General features: G+C 44.5%; 1 protein-coding gene across 3 annotated transcripts in view; it reads right to left on the bottom strand.

Moving 5' to 3' along the window:
- The window catches only part of LOC118359690 (roundabout homolog 2-like), a 58,817-nt gene that overhangs the window by 8,927 nt on the left and 29,393 nt on the right, over nt 1-20,497 (bottom strand). For all 3 annotated transcript variants that reach the window (XM_035738525.2, XM_035738435.2, XM_035738348.2), the window contains exons 3-11: nt 18,238-18,395; nt 17,733-17,853; nt 17,495-17,633; nt 11,075-11,202; nt 9,035-9,159; nt 7,616-7,787; nt 7,183-7,388; nt 5,613-5,694; nt 5,181-5,355 (exon numbers count right to left, since the gene is read on the bottom strand). In XM_035738525.2, the coding sequence (XP_035594418.1) occupies nt 5,181-5,355; nt 5,613-5,694; nt 7,183-7,388; nt 7,616-7,787; nt 9,035-9,159; nt 11,075-11,202; nt 17,495-17,633; nt 17,733-17,853; nt 18,238-18,395 (1,306 nt within the window). The remainder of the gene's footprint in view (nt 1-5,180; nt 5,356-5,612; nt 5,695-7,182; nt 7,389-7,615; nt 7,788-9,034; nt 9,160-11,074; nt 11,203-17,494; nt 17,634-17,732; nt 17,854-18,237; nt 18,396-20,497) is intronic.

Below are 20,497 nucleotides of genomic sequence, written 5' to 3' on the forward strand. Positions count from 1 at the left end.
GGGGAAAAAACCTTTCCTTTCCAGGCGAAAAAACAAAAACCTTTGTTCGTACAAAACTAACAAAAACACATCACAAAATGTTGTCATAATATATGCACAAATTCTTCCGACCTGTCTTGCCTGGAAAGCATGTGGACGCCTTAAGGAAGCAGCACGAGAACTATGACCTGCTCCTTAAAACTTCTTAGGGCTGCAATCCCGTTAACGGGATCCATATGACAACAGCCAGTGAAAGTGCAGGGCGCCAAATTCAAAACAACAGAAATTTCATAATACAAATTTCTCAAACATACATCTTATACCGTTTTAAAGGTAATCTTGTTGTTAAATCCACCACAGTGTCCAATTTTTCAAATAGGCTTTACAGCGAAGCACCACAAACGATTATGTTAGGTCACCACCGAAAAACACAGCCATTTTTCCAGTAAAAGAGAGGAGTCATAAAAAGCAGAAATAGAGATAAAATTAATCACTAACCTTTGATGATCTTCATCAGATGACACTCATATGACTTCATGTTACACAATACATGTATGTTTTCTTTGATAAAAGTTCATATTTATATTTAAAAAAATCTCAGTATATATTGGCGCGTTACGTTCACTAGTTCCAAAAACATCCGGTGATATTGCAGAGAGCCACATCATTTGACAGAAATACTCATTATAAATGTTGATGAAAATACAATTGTTAGACATGGAAATATAGATATACCTCACCTTAACCTTTTTGGGATAGGGGGCAGCATTTTCACTTTTGGATGAATAGTGAACTGCCTCCTACTCTGTCCCAGATGCTAATATATGCATATTATTATTAGTATTGGATAGAGAACACTCTGAAGTTTCTAAAACTGTTTGAATGATGTCTGTGAGTATATCAGAACTCATATGGCAGGCGAAAAAACCTGAGAAAATCCAACCAGGAAGTGGGAGATCTGAGATTTGTAGTTTTTCAAAGCTTGGCCTACCGAATACACATTAAGATATGGATGAGATTGCACTTCCTACGGCTTCCACTAGATGTTGTTACGGATACAGGTATTCTGTGTGTGTATCCTGTGTGTGTGTGTGTGTGTGTGTGTATTTCTTTTCACTCCTTCTCCCCTCCTCACAGGTGGCAATCATCATTCCCCAATCAGTCATCAATCAGTCGCTAATCAGAAGACACACCTCCTCCTGTTTCCATTACCCAATCACATCCCCTTTCCCTTGGTTTAAAAACCCATTCAGTTGTTTCCTCTTAAACTCAATCTCTCTGTCAATCTCGCTGTCATACAATCTCTCGGTAGTTCTCTTGTTTGTTTTAGCACCTCCAGATCACTTTGTCCCCACCTGTGAGTATTGTTTGTGTTATGGTGTTTGATGGTGGGAAAGGGGGAACCAAGACAAGTTGCCCATGGGCATACACTACCCATATGACTACTTTGTCTAAGAACACTAGGTAGAACTGGGCGGACCCCCCACTGTATTTTTGGTTAGTTAGTTGTATAGTAGTAGGCTAGTCTAGCTTAGGGGTGTTTTTGGATATTTGTTTCTTTCCTTGGGTCCAGCTCAGCCCCTTTTCCTGCTCCCCCTTTACAGTGTGTTTTCAAATAAATCCTGAGTGTTTGACGGTAATTAAGTTGTCTGTGGTTTTTCGTTCGCACTTTTACTTTGTCACTATTATAATTTGCATGAGTTGTTACGGGTCTCGTTACCATCCCCCCTAGAGTGCCGGGCCAAAAAGGGATTCGTAACAGATGTCAACAGTCTTTTGAAACTTGAATGAGGATTCTACTATAAAGGGGGGGGGGCTCATGAGACCTCTGAGTCAGTGGTCTGGCATAGTGCCTCGGTCTCATGACGAGCGCTCCCGACAGAGTTACCTCGTGTTCCAGTGCTTTTTCTGAAGACAAAGGAATTCTCCGGTTGGAACATTATTGATGCTTTTATGTTAACATCCGAACGATTGATTCCATACATGTTTCTGAAGGAGTGTAACTTTTCAAGTTTTTGTCTGGATGAAATGCATGAAGATGGATTACTGGACTGAACACGCTAACAACAAGTGGCTATTTGGACATAAATGATGGAACTTTATGGAACAAATCCGTCATTTATTGTCGAACTGGGATTCCTGGGAGTTCCTTTTGATGAAGATCATCAAAGGTAAGTGAATATTTATGGTGTTGCTTCTAACTTTTTTTTTCTCCAAAATGGCGGACATTCCTCTGGCTGCTTTGGGCTCTGAGTGCCGTTCCCAGATTATGCTTTTTCCGTTAAGTTTCTTTGAAACCTGACACAGCGGTTGCATTAAGGAGAAGTCTATCTTTAATTCTGTGAATAACACTAGTATCTTTTATCAATGTTTATTATGAGTATTTCTGCAAAATCACCGGATGTTTTGGAATCAAAATATTACTGCACGTAACGCGCCAATGTAAACTGAGATTTTTGGATATAAATATGCACATTATCGAACAAAACATACATGTATTGTGTAATATGATGTCCTATGAGTGTCATCTGATGAAGATCAAAGATTAGTGATTCATTTAATCTATATTTCTTCTTTTTGTGACTCCTATCTTTGGCTGGAAAAATGGCTGTTTTTTTCAACTTGGCAGTGATCTAACATAATCATATGTTGTGCTTTAGCTGTAAAGCATTTTTGAAAATCGGACACAAGATGTTTCTTTCATTGGCTGTATTGGACTTGTTAATGTGTGAAAGTTCCATATTTCAAAAAAAATATTTTTTTATTTTGCGCGCTGCCTTTTCAGCGGAATGTTGTCTAGTAGAAAGGTTAATGCAACCGCTGTGTCAGATTTAAAAAAAACTTTACGGAAAAAGTAAACTATGCAATAACGGTGCTATGAAAATAAATAAAATTATCCACCATGGAGTCAACAGAAATTAAAAATCACATTATAAATATTCCCTTATCTTTGACCTTCATCAGAATGCACTCCCAGGAATCCTAGTTCCACAAATGTTTGATTTCTTTGATAATGTCCATTATTTATGTCCAAGCAGATACTAAACGCCCTAACAAAAGTACACAAATCAAAACGCTCATGCAGGTCCAGCCGAACGTCGGACGAACTTCAAAAAGTTATATTACAGGCCGTAGAAATATTTCAAACTAAGTATAGAATCAATCTTTTGGATGTTTTTATCAAATCTTCAATAACGTTCCAACCTGAGAATTCCATTGTCTGTAGAAAAGCCATGGAACGCAGGTCGCTATCATGTGAAATGCGCGTGACCAGGCCCTGGCTCTCTGCCAGACAACTGACTCAAAGAACTCCCATCTGGCCCCACATCACAGTAGAAGCCTCATTCAAGTTTCTAAAGACACTTGACATCTAGTGGAAGCCGTAGGAAGTGCAACAACTAATATGCCACTGTGTATTCAATAGGAGCTGGGTTGAAAATCGACCAACCTCAAATTTCCCACTTCCTGTTTGGATTTCTTCTCAGGTTTTTGCCTGCCATATGAGTTCTGTTATACTCATAGACATTATTCAAAAAGTTTTAGTGTTTTCTATCCAATAAGTATATGCCTATATTAGCAACTGGTACTGAGGAGCAGGCCGTTTACTCTGGGCACCTTTCATCCAAGCTACTCAATACTGCCCCTGCAGCCATAAGACGTTTTAACTACAGTAGGTGTCAGATAAGGGGCGGCAGGTAAGGAGCGGCAGGCGTTGGACTAGTAACCGAAAGTTTGCAAGATCGAACCCCCGAGCTGACAAGGTAAATAAAACTGTCATTCTGCAGGTAACCCACTGTTCCTGTCATTGAATATAAGAATTTGTTCATAGTTAAATAAAGGTAAAAATAAGACCTGAGTAACAATCTGCCCTCTGCTATCCTCCAACCATCCCTCTTCTTCCATTAAGCCCTGTTCTCTAGCCATAGGAGGGTTAGTGGAGGAATAATAGGAGACGTCCCCATCCAGCAGCTAGCTCTATTTAAAGACTGCTCTGTTAGATGAAGTTTGAGGAAAGTAGCTAACAGCTACCCATGGGAATGTCTAGTCTCAAACTGTGCTGTCAGTCTCAGTGCCAGGCAGCTTATTGGCCTGTATGTGTGTCTGGCTCTGCCTGCCCAGAGCCTCTGCCCTCTCTGCCTCTGTGATAAGAGCTCTCTGGCTAGTCTCTCCTTCCATAGCCCCAGGTCGGTGCCGTCCAGGACCACAGGGAAAATTATGCTTTTTTTCTTCATGCAACTGATTCTATGTTCTCTGCTCCAAATCAAATCAAATCTAATTTATTTATATAGCCCTTCGTACATCAGCTGATATCTCAAAGTGCTGTACAGAAACCCAGCCTAAAACCCCAAACAGCAAGCAATGCAGGTGTAGAAGCACGGTGGCTAGGAAAAACTCCCTAGAAAGGCCAAAACCTAGGAAGAAACCTAGAGAGGAACCAGGCTATGTGGGGTGGCCAGTCCTCTTCTGGCTGTGCCGGGTGGAGATTATAACAGAACATGGCCAAGATGTTCAAATGTTCATAAATGACCAGCATGGTCGAATAATAACAAGGCAGAACAGTTGAAACTGGAGCAGCAGCACAGTCAGGTGGAACGGGGACAGCAAGGAGTCATCATGTCAGGTAGTCCTGGGGCACGGTCCTAGGGCTCAGGTCCTCCGAGAGAGAGAAAGAAAGAGAGAATTAGAGAGAGCATATGTGGGGTGGCCCGTCCTCTTCTGGCTGTGCCGGGTGGAGATTATAACAGAACATGGCCAAGATGTTCAAATGTTCATAAATGACCAGCGTGGTCGAATAATAGTAAGGCAGAACAGTTGAAACTGGAGCAGCAGCATGGCCAGGTGGACTGGGGTCAGCAAGGAGTCATCATGTCAGGTAGTCCTGGGGCATGGTCATAGGGCTCAGAATGCTCCAGAATGCTTTATGATTTGATTTAATCTGCCATGGCTCGTTTTCCCTTCATGTCATTATTTCCTGCCACTGTTGCACATGTATGTTAAACCAAATGGAGAATTGCTGTATGTGAATACAAATCAAGGACACAACTGATATAGCAACAGACCGAGAAAGACCCCAGTACCCAGCATTGAAATAGAAATCCCCTATTTATATAGTACCCTGCAGAGCCATGTATTAAGAGAGGTTGGACAATGCGGTTTCTAAATATGTCTCTGGTACCCAGTCCTTGCATGTCATACCATACCTGAAGGCCTCGATGATGTAGGAGGTGACAGCGGCCCCACCCTCGTGGGGGTTGGACTGCCAGGTGAGGGTGACGGTATTCCTGGTCACATCCGTCACCACAGGCTTCTGGGGCGGCCCTGGCAGCTGGATGGACTCTGACACCCGGGGAACTGATGACCCAGGGGCTCCGTCCTCTGGGACACAAACAGGGATACGCCATTAGATAACATGAGACAGTGGTAATGTGATAATGGTAACTTGGTGTACCGGGATATAGTCTGAGTTTGACTGTTTATTTTTCAATTCTATTTATCTACACAGTAGTGATGAATACTGTAGCTAAAGCAGGAAAGTAGGTTTCCATAAAGTATAATGTACATTTACTGTATCATTTGAAACCAATGGGGTTTGTATGGTTTTGTGAGGCGCCAAGGTGAGTGTGTGTGTTTACCTCTTATGGTGAGTGTCCCGCTCCAGCTCGACTCGCCCGTGGCGCTGGACACCACACAAGTGTACATTCCCGAATCCTTATCCTAGCAACAGAAAGGTGCATTTTAGCTCCCTTTCATGAGGAGAGGGGACCCAAAGCAATGGAACCACAGTGCTTTAGATACTTGGTTCCAAGTGGAGTGGAGCAAATCTCAGCGGATCTCCTCTTTTTACTTATTAATTGCTTCCTTGTTCACTGCTTTGCCGCCGTCCTGAGACTCACTTTTAGAAGTGTAAAGTTAAAATGTTTTATGAAATGCCACTTTGCCACAAAGCAGACATCACTCAGCCACAGTAGTAGAAGGCGTCATATGTGCTGAACACTCCTGAGAGAACAGCAGTTGAAATGTGATTCATCTCCCCATGTGCATGGTCAACCTCACAGGTGTCTAACTCATTCCACGGAGGGCCGAGTGTCTACCGGTTTTCGCTCCTCCCTTGTACTTGATTAATGAATGAAGCTCACTTATTAGTAAGTCACTCCACTCCTGACTGTCTAGGTCTGAATTGAAAGGAAAAACCAAAAACCAGCTGACACTAGGCCCTCCATGGAATGAGTTTGACACCCCTGGTCTACCTGCTCTCCCTTTCCACAGTACTGTATTATATACATTATATATACACTATATATATATGCAGTGAACAAAGAAGCATTATGTTCTCCACTGTCCTAATGGTGTTACTAACACTGGGCTGGCAGAGTGCCAGTCTACTGTAACCAACATAAATTCATGCTAGATCATTCACCACAGCATCGAGCTCTGGTTTATGGATTGGTAGTATGTGGACAGATGAACTCTTTGTGAGTTTAACCACTGCTGAAATATTGAAGACTAGGAGGGGGCATCGCTAGGCTAAATATTTTTAGCCCCTCTTTCTCCCGCTACATCTCGTCCTCTCCATTCCCCTCCCTCCCTCTCTCTCTCCATGCCAAGCTAATGCATCTCTTCTGTTCCATTGAGCGCAGTGACATGGCAGATTTCCCCTGCCTCAATGATGCATTGGACCTTGTGTTAATGCTCTAAGTTTGCTGAACACCACTGCTGAGAGAGAGAGTTGTGCCAGAGATGTAATTAAAGGCTTTGAAATCGTTAATCATGCGTGACCACAGTCAATTAGCACAAACCAGGCTGCTCTCCCCGCTCCACACGCTCACCTCCAGGTGAGGCCACAGCACAAAAGGGCCATGGACTGCTCTTTCATCAAAGCAGAACACATTTACATTTACAAACAAGCCCCTTCATTAACATTACAATTACACACTGCATAGGCAGGTAATCACGCCAGAGAGGTCGGTTTGAAATTCAGTTTCACCTTGATTTCAGAGTGGTACAGAGTGGCAGAGTGGTACTTATAATGGAGGAGAACATAAAAACATTTGTTGGTTGCCCTCTGGTTTTGGAAAAAGTACAAATGTAACAATGATGGATGGCAGGCATTTCTGTACAGCCGTGCGATACTAATTTATTAATGAGGATCAAAAGACAACCAGATCACAGCCATATTTTTATTCCATGACATCATACAAGTACCTCAACATTAGTGATCTGCAGTGTTCCGTTCTCCATCAGGGTCATGCGGGGGTCATCCCCCACAATCTTCTCCCCGTCCTTTTCCCACATGATCCTTAGTGAGGGTCCACCAATCGCATGACACTGCAACTGGGCAATGGACCCCAGACCCAACGTCTGATTGGCTGGGCCTTGACGGATGATTGGTGGAACACGGTCTGAAGGACCTATGGGTGAGAGGAAAGAACAGACAGGATATTATGCCAGTGGGTCCTGTCACACACACTAATGTCCACTTTATTTGACAGTGTTTATGTAGAGCTGTCGAAGGCTATCTTCCCATCCATATACAGGTATGTGTGTTGTAATATCAATATATTTTTGCTGGGCTCTTCTCCCAGTACCATATGCCCTTCCTCGTCCCAAAGTAACCCCCTCCATCCCTCAAACTCACCCCCTTCCACCTCCAGCAGGGCTTTGGTCAGGACACTTCCTGCTACACTGATGGCCTGGCAGATATAATACCCAGAATCCTCCAGGTGCACGTCGGTGATGGACAGCTCACCACTCATGGAAACAGAGTAGCGACCGGACTGGGAGAGGGGCTGGCCAGGAAACAACAGCATCTACACACACACACACACACACACACACACACACACACACACACACACACACACACACACACACACACACACACACACACACACACACACACACACACACACACACACACACACACACACACACACAGAGAAAAACTTGCATCTTAGCTAGTGATGAATCAGAGAGATGGTGTATCCAGTCATTATATGGCCATCACTTTTCCAACACAATACAGAATAGCAGGAGAACTACAGACTTTTGGTTTGGTCTGTTGGCTTGATGTGAGCTGACAGATGCTTTACACACGGCCAGAGTGATGAGAGGGGGAGATGGGCATGAATAGGGGGAAGGGACAGCCTTCCATTTCATTCCTCTAAGAGGCTTAGACTGAGTGAGAGGACCAGGGCTATAAGGTCACAAGATAATCCCAAAAGTACAGCAAACCGCTTCACAAACAGGGGACCAGGCACATCAACTATCAAATAGACTGGAACACATTTAAACTTACTCAGAGAGCCTCATGCCAACTTCCCCCTGCCTGGCGGATCTGAGGGTTAACTCCTCTATGTTCTCTACTAGAACCATCTAGACTAAGTGATCTTCATTGTTCCCTCGCTGTTATCAGAATGTTATCATTAGGTATTTATAGTAAGTTATAATGAAAGAAGGTTTTAAAGTGTTTCTGTGCCTATTTCCCAAGGAGGCAGCCCCTCTCCCAGATGATGTAGCTCATCTGAGTCACTCCCCTCATCTATCCTTCCTCCCCCTCTCTTCATCTGTCTGCAGGTAACAGTGACTTCCTCGCCAACGCATTTCCTGTGATTCCTTCCAACACCTATTGGTTGTCGCCTCTCACAGCCAAATACAAACAAGCTCCCTCCCTCATTTCACCTCGGGCAACGTCTCTTTAAGAGCACGGGCAATCAAAAAAAATGTGTGAAAAGCATTGTTAAATCGAACAATTCCCTGGCTTGTTTCAAGCTGAGAGAAATCAAATGAGTCCCCACCAAACAAACATGGTGAGAAAACTATTTGTATGCTGCTGATCAAAATAAGGCTAAAACAAATCAAAACCCTACTTAAATGTGACATAACATCATTACTTTGTTGATCAGTTTAAAGTGCCATTTATCTATGACAACGTATGTTGTAGTTTCTACAGTACATAGTTGGAATTTTATTAGTCATTTAAAAAAATGTTTTATTTAGGAAGTACTCTTTCTTGACCACTCACTTCCTGTTTGTCAGGAAGTGCCATCATTTTTACCTGGCTTCCTTCTTTCTTCCAGAAGATGGCAGGTGAGGGGTTTCCTCTGGTGCCGCAGCGGAAGGTGACACTGCACCCCTGAGCGGAAATCTGGTCCTGGGGTTTAATGGTGATCTGTGGGGGCACTGGAGAGTAGAGCAGAGACACTCGGTTAGAAGATTCAGATTTTAGGCTTTAAATTATAGCGTTTAAATTCACAGTTTTCTCCTGCCTCCCCTGCATAATCAATACCTACTATGTAATTCCAGAACAGTATTTATTCAACATTTAGCATACAGAACTACCCTTTTTACTCCATGATTTGACTGCTGTCTTTAACTCTCTTAACTCTCGTTAACCCTCTGCCAGTTGATATGGTTTCCCTTTCTGATTAATCTGCCTTCTCATTTTCACATTATCGAGTGAAGACATTGATGCCTATCTTTTATACTGAGACGAGTCATAATCTAATTCCAATCTTAAACTATTGTGATGGTATTTGTGGGTTTACTTTGGAGTGATATCAGTGGAAATGAACTGGCAGTCAGGTTGTGTTGTGGCCACAGCTTGCTTCTGATCCCACCACATCCTGTCTTCCTATAGACTTTGACTGCACAATGACAGCATTGACTCCAATTCCATAGATTCTGAGCTCTCCTGCTGTTTACTCTCCTCAGCAGGCTTCTTCCCTGTCTTCATACACACACCACACACACACAGGATCAGGCTAAATCCTCAAGGTAACTGAGTCATCTGTGTCGTGTCTTGATTTTCACTCTGAGGGAGAACACAGCAGATCTTCCCACATCAGAGATGGAGCACGCACACACAGCCACAGAGAGAGACTGACTTCATTACACTAACATCACTAACCAGCCAGCAGGGGGGATGTAACTATGACAGGGAACCGTGTAGAGAAACCATGTTACTAAACATTAATGTGGTGTATGTTCACTTCAAATAGAGTCATGATCAGAGTGAACATGTATTGGCAGTTCTGTTACCTTTTAATATTTCGATTTTTTTTTTTTTTTTACAATATAAATGAATAGTGGTATTTTTCTATTGGAATAATTTCGCATTCAGCAATCATGGGTTTCTGTGGTAACAAACAAAGTGAATGTCTGAACTTTGTGACCTCATATTCTAACACACTTCTTTAATAAGAGTACAGCAGATGTGTTTGTTTGATACCAATCCTTAATCTGGCACACATTAAGTCACTGTGTCAGAGTACAGGCTTACTTACTGCACTGCCTGAGTGCTGCAACAGGCCAGTAGACTAGAATCCTGACCATGCAGTAAGTCATGTTTACAGGCTCTTTTAAACCATTAGGTGCTGATGCTGAATGCATTAAGTTATAACCCCTCTAGCTTTTAGAATGTATTTGAAAAAATCTACAAACAAAGTCAGAATGGTGTGGGGGAAATACAACGGAATGAGATGGCTGACTACAGTAACATGAAAACATGACATCTACTACATAGTCAATGAAACACAGAACAGAAGGAAGGGAAGGAATTGTTTGAAGAGGGTTTAGATTTCATCAGAACTGACAAAAGCAATGGAGGGTGAAGTCAACCCTGCTGCCCACTCAGCCAACACACACACACACACACACACACACACACACACACACACACACACACACACACACACACACACACACACACACACACACACACACACACACACACACACACACACACACACACACACACACACACACACACACACTTCTTATTAATAGTGGTCCTGCTTTTTGGCAGTGTGTTAAACTGCACCATCTCCCAAACAGCTGTCAGAGGGAGTAATCCATACGGTTTAGCATAAGCTTCTGTCAGTGGAGTTGAAGAGAAGAAAGCCCACCACAAATACATTGATATGACAACACGTATTCCAACACACACGGATGGATGGGCAGAGCTTTGACAACTCTAAATGACCACTGTCAAATGAAGTGGACATAACAGTGTGTGACCGTACTGTACAGTATGAGAAGGGTGAGAACACATATCAGTGTGTGTGATTGAGTGAGAGAGAGAATCTTTGTTTCTTACCATGGACCTCTAGCGTGGCTGAAGCCTCTGTTTTGCCCACGCTGTTCTCAGACATACAGGTGTAAGTTCCCCCGTCCTCCCCTCTCACCCTAGTCAGACGTAGGCTGTTGTCACTGTGGATCTCAAACCTGGAACAGAGACACACAGAGTCAAAAGTATTTTCACAAATCGAACCATTGAGACAGAACGACCAGGCCCATGTCAGAATACCCATACTTCCGTTCCAAATAGTAGGAATTTTAAATATGCGTAAATAGAACGTTTTATAGTATGTGAAATTTCGAGACTCAAGTAAGCTTTAGAATGCCAGGACGATATACTCATTTTGGGTTTTCATCTAGTAGAATTCAATGCACACTTTTAAAGAAGAGAATCGTCATTCCAGACTCACGTGTGATAATCAGTTAATAATGAGATAAGGAACGCACTGTACTCAAATGAATGAATGGAGGGAATCATCGCAATTGTGCATTAGACGACACATTCTCAGTAGGATGAGCCCAGTAAGATGATATTTGTTGCTTACTGCTTTTGTTTTGTATGTTCTAAATGGTATGTAGTACGATTAGTACACAGTATATAGTTTTAGTAAGTAGTAGGCGAGACAGATTTTGGGGACGGACCAGGTGTGAGAAGCACTGCCTTGAACTATGTGACCTTGAATGTACCTGACCCTCTGACCCATCAAAATGTAACTGTATGAAGTAATCTGAAACTGTAGATAAAAAAAACAATTCAATACAGAAAGGATGAGTCAACCCTATAACTTAATAGATCTGCAGAGAGAGATTTACAAGTCAACTGTGTTAGGGTCAAATAGCCAATCAGAATGGGCAGAGTGAGTCACCTCCACCACCATGAGACCTCCTTAGAGTAATTCAAGTATTTTTATTTTCTTACCCATCCACTGCCCCTCCCCATAGTTACAGCATAATCATAATAATATAAATATTTATATTTTGTCCCCCAGATGATCTTTCAACTGCATAGTCAAGTCGTAGCATCACATGTTAACTAAGGAATCCTCACTGGTGTCACGTTCTGACCTTTATTTTCTGTGTTTTGTGTTTAGTTAGTATGGTCAGGGCGTGAGTTGGGTGGGCAGTCTATGTTTGTTTGTCTAGGTTTTGGGAATTTCTATGTTTCGGCCTAGTATGGTTCTCAATCAGAGGCAGGTGTCATTAGTTGTCTCTGATTGAGAATCATACTTAGGTGGCCTGGGTTTCACTGTGTGTTTGTGGGTGATTGTTTCCTGTCTCTGTGTGTGCACCAGATAGGACTGTTTTTTGAGTTTTCACATTTCTTGTTTTGTTAGTTTGTTCATGTGTACCTTAAAGCATTAAAGAAGTACCATGGAAAATTACCACGCCGCGTATTGGTCCTCTGATCCGTTTCGCCTCTCCTCTTTGGAAGAAGAGGAGGAAACTCATTACAGAATCACCCACCACAATCGGACCAAGCGGCGTGGTAAAGGACAGCGACGACAGCAGCAGCAGCAACAACAACAGCGGCCAGCATCAGAGCTGAATCTGGACTACACAACTTGGGAGGAGATAGATAGGTGGGCGGTCGACCCAGGGAGAGTGCCGGAGCCCGCCTGGGATTCGATGGAGCAGTGCAAGGAAGGTTACAGGAGAATGAGGTTGGCTGGGGAAAATCGCAGCCCCAAAGCAGAGCTGGAGGCAGCGAAAGCTGATCGGCGGCAATATGAGGAGCCAGCACGGCAGTGCGACAGGCGAGAGGCAGCCCCAAATTTTTTTTTTTGGGGGGCACACGAGGTGTGGTACTAAGCCAGGTAGCAGACCTGAGCTCACTCCTCGTGCTTATTATGAGCAGCGCATTACTGGTCAGGCACCGTGTTATGCGGTTGAGCGCACGGTGTCGCCAGTGCGTGTCCATAGCCCGGTGCGCTATAGGGCAGCCCCCCGAGAGTGCCATGCATGGGCATTGAGCCAGGGCGTATGGTGCCTGCTCAGCGGGTCTGGTCGCCGGTACGCAGTCTTGGTCCAGGTTATCCTGCGCCGGCTCTGCGTGCTGTGTCTCCGGGCGCTGGGAGGGTGCAGTGCGTCCTCTGCCTGCGCTCCGCTCGTACCGGGCAACTGTGGGAGTGGAGCCTAGGGGAGAGGTGCGTGTAGTAAGCACTAGATCTCCCGTGCTTACCCACAGCCCGGTTCAACCTGTGCCTGCACTTTTGAGGGTCCGGGCTCGAGTAGTTGTCCAGCCTGGGGAAGTGGTGCCAAGGTTGCGCACCAGAGCTCCAGTGCTCCCCCACAGCCCGGTCTTTCAGGCTCCTCCTAACACCAAGCCTCCTGAAAGTCTCCCCAGCCTGGTAGTTCCTGTGGCAGCCCCACGCACCAGGCTGTCTCTCAGTCTCCTCCCTGCAGGTGCTCCCGCCTGTCAAGCGTTCCGCCTGTCCGGCGCCGCTGCCGGAGCCTCCCGCCTGTCCGGCGCCGCTGCCGGAGCCTCCCGCCTGTCCGGCGCCGCTGCCGGAGCCTCCCGCCTGTCCGGAGCCTCCCGCCTGTCCGGCGCCGCTGCCGGAGCCTCCCGCCTGTCCGGCGCCACTGCCGGAGCCTCCCGCCTGTCCGGCGCCGCTGCCGGAGCCTCCCGCCTGTCCGGCGCCGCTGCTGGAGCGTCCCGCCTGTCCGGCGCCGCTGCCTCCTGTAGCAGCTCCACGCACCAGGCTGTCTCTCTGTCTCCTCTCTGCAGGTGCTCCCGCCTGTCCGGCGCCGCTGCCGGAGCGTCCCGCCTGTCCTGCGCCGTTGCCGGAGCGTCCCGCCTGTCCGGCGCCGCTCAGCCTCCCGCCTGTCCGGCGCCACTCCCGCCTGTCCGGCGCCGCTGCCGGAGCCTCCCGCCTGTCCGGCGCCGCTGCCGGAGCGTCCCGCCTGTCCGGCGCCACTGCCGGAGCCTCCCGCCTGTCCGGCGCCGCTGCCGGAGCCTCCCGCCTGTCCGGCGCCGCTGCCGGAGCGTCCCGCCTGTCCGGCGCCGCTGCCGGAGCCCCTCAGCCCAGAGGCGCCAGAGCCCCTCAGCCCAGAGGCGCCAGAGCCCCTCAGCCCAGAGGCGCCAGAGCCCCTCAGCCCAGAGGCGCCAGAGCCCCTCAGCCCAGAGGCGCCAGAGCCCCTGTCCCTCTGTCCAGAGCCCCTGTCCCTCTGTCCAGAGCCCCTGTCCCTCTGTCCAGAGCCCCTGTCCCTCTGTCCAGAGCCCCTGCCCCTCTGTCCCGAGCTGCCCCTCTGTCCAGTGGGGTCATTGAGAGGGGTTGCCATGGTGAGAAAGCCACGGAGGCGGAAAATAAGGCGGACAAAGACAAGGGTGAAGTGGGGCCGTCCCGCGCCAGAACCGCCACCGCGGACCACCCAGACCCTCCCCTATAGGTCAAGGTTTTGCGGCCGGAGTCCGCACCTTTAACTGTCACGTTCTGACCTTTATTTTCTGTGTTTTGTGTTTAGTTAGTAAGGGCGTGAGTTGGGTGGGCAGTCTATGTTTGTTTGTCTAGGTTTTGGGAATTTCTATGTTTCGGCCTAGTATGGTTCTCAATCAGAGGCAGGTGTCATTAGTTGTCTCTGATTGAGAATCATATAGGTGGCCTGGGTTTCACTGTGTGTTTGTGGGTGATTGTTTCCTGTCTCTGTGTGTGCACCAGATAGGACTGTTTTTTGAGTTTTCACATTTCTTGTTTTGTTAGTTTGTTCATGTGTACCTTAAAGCATTAAAGAAGTACCATGGAAAATTACCACGCCGCGTATTGGTCCTCTGATCCGTTTCGCCTCTCCTCTTTGGAAGAAGAGGAGGAAACTCATTACAACTGGCCTTCAAATTCATGCATTTGTATTGGCTGAGGGAAGGGAAGACATGAATAAATGAGTAATTACTGTAGCTGTGCTTTCTTGGTCACATACTTTAATCCCATATGTATCCCTGGTGAATGAGCTTCCCTAATTCTGTCAGTCTGTCTGTACCTCCAGCACTGCATCAATCAATATGTCATATACTTTAAACCCATATGCATCCCCAGGGCCATGCACAGACCTTTCAGAGGACATGTGCTCAAAATGACCCACCGCTTAAAAAAACATAACTTTTATCAATCATATCTTGAAATTATACCGAATGCCTCTGTAGCAAAAAAATAAGCATAGCCCTATTTATTTCTGCAACACACTTGATCATCACAAATTCTATGCAAGCTAGTTACAGTGCTTCCTAAACACATGATTTACATTGTCCCTCTCCAAAATCCACCAAGGAATGTGCTTTGTCGACACAGACAGTCTTCCCGCTGAAACTCGATTTGATTTTGATTTGATTTCTCTAACACATCCTAAAAGTGAATACTGGAACATATTTCTAATATAAGAATGTGGGGAATGGTCACTGGTGATCTAAAGAATAATCACGTCATATGGGTTGTTATTTTGTAATGCCGTTTTAAAGGAAATACTGTAACTTGAAAAGTATACACACTACAGGTATGAAGTCTCCATCCTTAACGTTGTATATGAAATATGGAAAATTATTTTTTTGTCAAGATAGGAATGTGATTTTAGGAGCCATAGGATAATCTATCTCCTATAAACTGTGCATGGTAGGTAGCTACGCCCAGAGTGAGGTCAAAGAGCGTGTCAGCCTGACGGGGCCATCCCTTTCGGCCAGAGTGCATAAAATAATTGGTGGAGAAATTAACATTAGACCAGAAATGCGTGGAGCAGTAGCTACACATTTGAAATGGTTGGAACATTGAACCTCAGCACGAGGTGGAGAAAATAAATTCACCTCCCAGACCAGAGAGGCGTGTAGAGCTGCAGCTCACGTCCAGAGTGGTTTGAACCTTGAATATCAACACGGCGAAGAGGCGAGTAGCTCACCTTCCAGACAATCACTGGTACGGCTAATTAGCTGTTCAACGTCAAATATCTAGAAAAGTGAATTTAAGTGGGACCACCCTACTACTCTTCTCAAATCACCATATTCTACTACCCTCATCACCAATGGGAACCGTCGACACGGCTGGCTAGCCACCTTCCAAGGAGCATCTTCCAGAGTGAACAACAGTAGAAGACAGGAAAGGGAAGACCCCTTTCGGACAATCAGAGCCATACAAGCGTGCCGCTGAAAGGCCAGTGAATACATTCATGATTTCTTACTTCAAACGGGTGGAGGTTTGTGTGGAAAGTATATGAGTACTGTGAGAAAAGTTTCAAAAATGTATCAACGATAAGTGTCTCTTTCTTTTTCTCTCTCTCTCCTTGTTGTGTAAAAAAGCCACCATATTGTGTCAGTCCACTAGGGACCTTTTCCTCATGCATTAAGTGGGTATGTTTATTCTGTGTTATTATTTAGTTAGCTAGTAAATAAATAATTAAACCAATTTGTATAGTAAGTAAGGCTGGGGGTTTTGCAGATGCATGAGGTTACGACTGTTCAGTATGATGATATGATAAGAGGTTATGATTTAATACGTTGACTGTTTTATGGATGTGATAGGTAAAGACCTTTAGAGTTAATTCGTGAGATGGTAACTCTTTAAACAACCACTCACATGATGCCCCAAACTCCTAATGAGTGCATTGTTACATGATTAATTTAAATCAGGTAACAATTAAACATAGTTAAGTTGATTCGATAAATAACAGTCATCAGATTAATGAAAGTAAAGTCACGACAACATCGAAAAAGAGGATGGGCTATCAATTGACCATTGATATTGATGATTAGTGCTAGTGACCTAGAGCGATTTCTTTTACTGATTATGATTTATATTCAAAGCTCATCAAATAATAATAATAACTTAATTATATAATATTAATAATCTTCTAACTCATGATATATGGCTGGCTGTCAGTTGCTTGTGTTGATATTTTAGTATATGGTGGTGAGCTAGAGTCTGGACTGCCTGTGTTGCTGCTGCCCTGACATACATGTGCATCTCCCGACTGAAGAACAGGTGGAGTTGGGTCAGAGGGTCGTTGATGCAGCCTCTCCTCTCTACATCTTTCTGCCTCTCTCTGCTATGTGTATCAACCAACCAGAGCGAATATTATTGATGGAGGCTAAATCAAGTGTTATCAAGTGTTAATCAAGTGTTAATCAAATGTTGAAATTTAAACTAGGGGGGTGGCAAACTTGATGATGCCACAACGAATTGTGGGTAGTGGGCTCTGAACAACAACGACACAATATTTATACAACAAATTAATTTTGCGGAAGATTATACCACCACCAAAAAGGGCACTTCGGACACAGGTATCTGTGCACATGCCTGTGCATTCCTGGTGAATGGGCTTTCCTCATTCTGTCAGTCTGTACCTCCAGCACTCAATCAATCAATGTGTCACAGTGTTTTGTCTATCTCTTCAGATGTCAATCAATCAATCAATCAGTTTATTTTCTATTAGTGAGTGGACCTGTCCGTCAATGTGTCCTCACCTCCCGCGGGGGAGCTCCCCCTCCTCTCGACGCCAGCGTATCGTGGGGGCGGGGTCTCCATGTACCTCACACAGGAAATCAACGGTTTCTTCTTCCATCACCACCTGGTTCACCGGCCTCCGTATCAGCACAGGACGCTCTACATAGAGAGACCCAGAGTTACACACATGAAGACAGTGTAATACGCACACACACACACACGCACACATGCACACGCACACAGGTGTGAGAGACTCACCATACACCACCAACTCAGCAGGGTCACTGTCCCTCTCTCCCACCATGTTGGTGCCCACACACACATACATGCCAGCATCACTCTTCCTGGTGTAGGAGATCATCAGCTTGCCCCCACGCATCTGAAAAACAAGACAGTGATGACAGGTCATCATATCACTCCATGTATTAGCCTTTGGGCCTTTCAGAGGAGAGGCAGTACTTCCCCCATCTGACATCAGCACTTCAAATGGATGTATAATTTATGATTCCACCTTCATCAGCATGTATCATTAAGGATTCCACCATCATCAGCATGCATCATTAATTATATTAATGGCCTTTGAGACAGTTTGGGTTGACTTGGGACTTAACTGCACTGAGCTCAGTGAGGTTTGGTTGGAACTCTAGTGTATGCAAACTCTAGAGGGTTTTACTTCCAACTCTAATGAGCTTGATGCTGAAACTAAGGGGTCATAGTTCAAGGGCCATACGGTGCCGTGAAAAACTGTATAGGTGAGACTCACAGAGATGCGGTCATCCTTGCTGCTGACGCGGGCATTGTTCCTCTTCCAGGAGACGGTGGGCTCAGGGTGACCGCGGGGGGGAACACACTCCAGGACCGCTGGCTCACCGGCTGCCACCACCACATCACTGGGGGCCTGGCGGAAGTCATCCCTCAGGACTGGGAAGAGGAGAGCATAGACATGGTTTAGTCTATCTATTCATATTACTGTACATTTATTTGACCTGGTAGGTAAACACATTTGGAAAAATACACAGAGTCAAACTATATAGCAGATTGTTTTTATCTATAAATTTAGTACCTTTATACGTCCATTAAAATAACATCAAATTGATCAGAAACACAGTGTAGACATTGTTAATATTGTAAATGACTATTGTAGCTGGAAACGGCTGATTTTTAATGGAATATCTACATAGGCGTACAGAGGCCCATTATCAGCAACCAATCACTCCTGTGTCCCAATGGCACGTTGTGTTAGCTAATCCAAGTTTATCACTTTAAAAGGCTAATTGATCATTAGAAAACCCTTTTGAAATTATTTTAGCACAGCTGAAAACTGTTGTTCTGATTAAAGAAGCCAGTTTGTGCTGTTCTGTGAAGTAGTACACAGTGTTATATGAGATCTTCAGTTTCTTGGCAATTTCTCACATGGAATAGCCTTAATTTTTCATAAAAGGAATAGACTGATGAGTTTCAGAAGAAAGTTCTTAGTTTCTGGCCATTTTGAACCTGTAATCAAACCCTCAAATGTTGATGCTCCAGATACTCAACAAGTCTAAAGAAGGCCAGTTGTATTGCTTCTTTAATCAGAACAACAGCTTTCAGCTGTGCTAACATAATTTCAAAAGGGTTTTCTAATAATTAGCCTTTTAAAATTATAAACTTGGATTAGCTAACACAAGGTGCTATTGGAACACAGGAGTGATGGTTGCTGATAATGGGCCCCTGCACGCCTATGTAGATATTCCATTCAGCTACAATAGTCATTTACAATATTAACAATGTCTACACTGTATTTCTGATCAATTTGATGTTATTTTAAATGGACAAAAAATTTGCTTTTCTTTCAAAAACAAGGACATTTCTAAGTGACCCTAAACTTTTGAATGGTAGTGTATGTTATTGAGAATATGTTGTCTTTCAAATGCAAACTATATGAGATATATACATCAGAATTGGAATACACATCAATCTCCAATGCGGTATTCTGTCAATGTCATCACAAGAGTAATCTCAAATATTGTCCTTGTAATCAATTTGAGCATATTTTATATGTAGAGTTTCTGTTTGAAGGTTAGACGAGAGGAAAACAAGCTGATTGGGTGAAAGCAGTACATTGTGTTTTGTGCTTGTACATGACTGTTCAAATCCCTGGCAACTTCCTTGTTGTGCAGTGTTTTGATGTTTCCTGTGCCGCATCCTAGTCTGCAGTCTCTACTGTCAGAGTGGATGAATAATGCACATCTCTCAGTCCAACACATAGTAAACAAATACAAACACATTAATAATTTAACCTGTCAGAGGGAAAAATGGCATCACACATTAATGCAATGCTTCTGCCTCACACTGGAAACTATGCTAACTCACATCTCCACACTACAAATCTGACAGTGACACAACGACGACAGAACTAAAAAAGGGGACATGATCTTTATGTCACTGTCACACAGTGAGTTTAGCAGCCTTTTCTCTGCAAAGGAAGACCGGATGAGAGGCTTGACTTGGCAGCAACCTTTGTCATTAAATCCCAGCAATGATTGACAGAGGAAAGAAACTGTATGTGCTCTGATGCCTGGCCGAGACCTCAAGAAACCTGCGCAGCACTACTATTCCAGTGTTGAAAATGCACACACACAATCTGAGGGTCTGCAGTAACCCTCCCTTATGTACCCTTTCCTCCTTGACCAACACACACTACTCCAGAATAACATATCTTCTTATACCTTTAGAAATATCTTAGGTTGGCATTTTACAAAGTAAACAATCAGACCAAGACCATCTACCTGCCTGTCAAACTATCCATCTGTTAGCACGGTAATGCATCAACACCCAATCAAATAAATTAGGACTGCAAATATGCTGTGAATTAGTCCAATCTCAAACATCAGTTAATCTATACTAAACACATTAGTGAACTCATCACCTGTCTGTCAACTGGACGTCTCTCCAGCTAAACCACACTACCCCCATCACTTATTCCCTGACGTGTGTTTGACAGATCCCTCATCAACACAGCAGCTACCTGTGTCTTTTAAAAT

This window comes from Oncorhynchus keta, chromosome 1 (genome assembly GCF_023373465.1).
Source record: "Oncorhynchus keta strain PuntledgeMale-10-30-2019 chromosome 1, Oket_V2, whole genome shotgun sequence".
Lineage (NCBI taxonomy): Eukaryota > Metazoa > Chordata > Actinopteri > Salmoniformes > Salmonidae > Oncorhynchus > Oncorhynchus keta.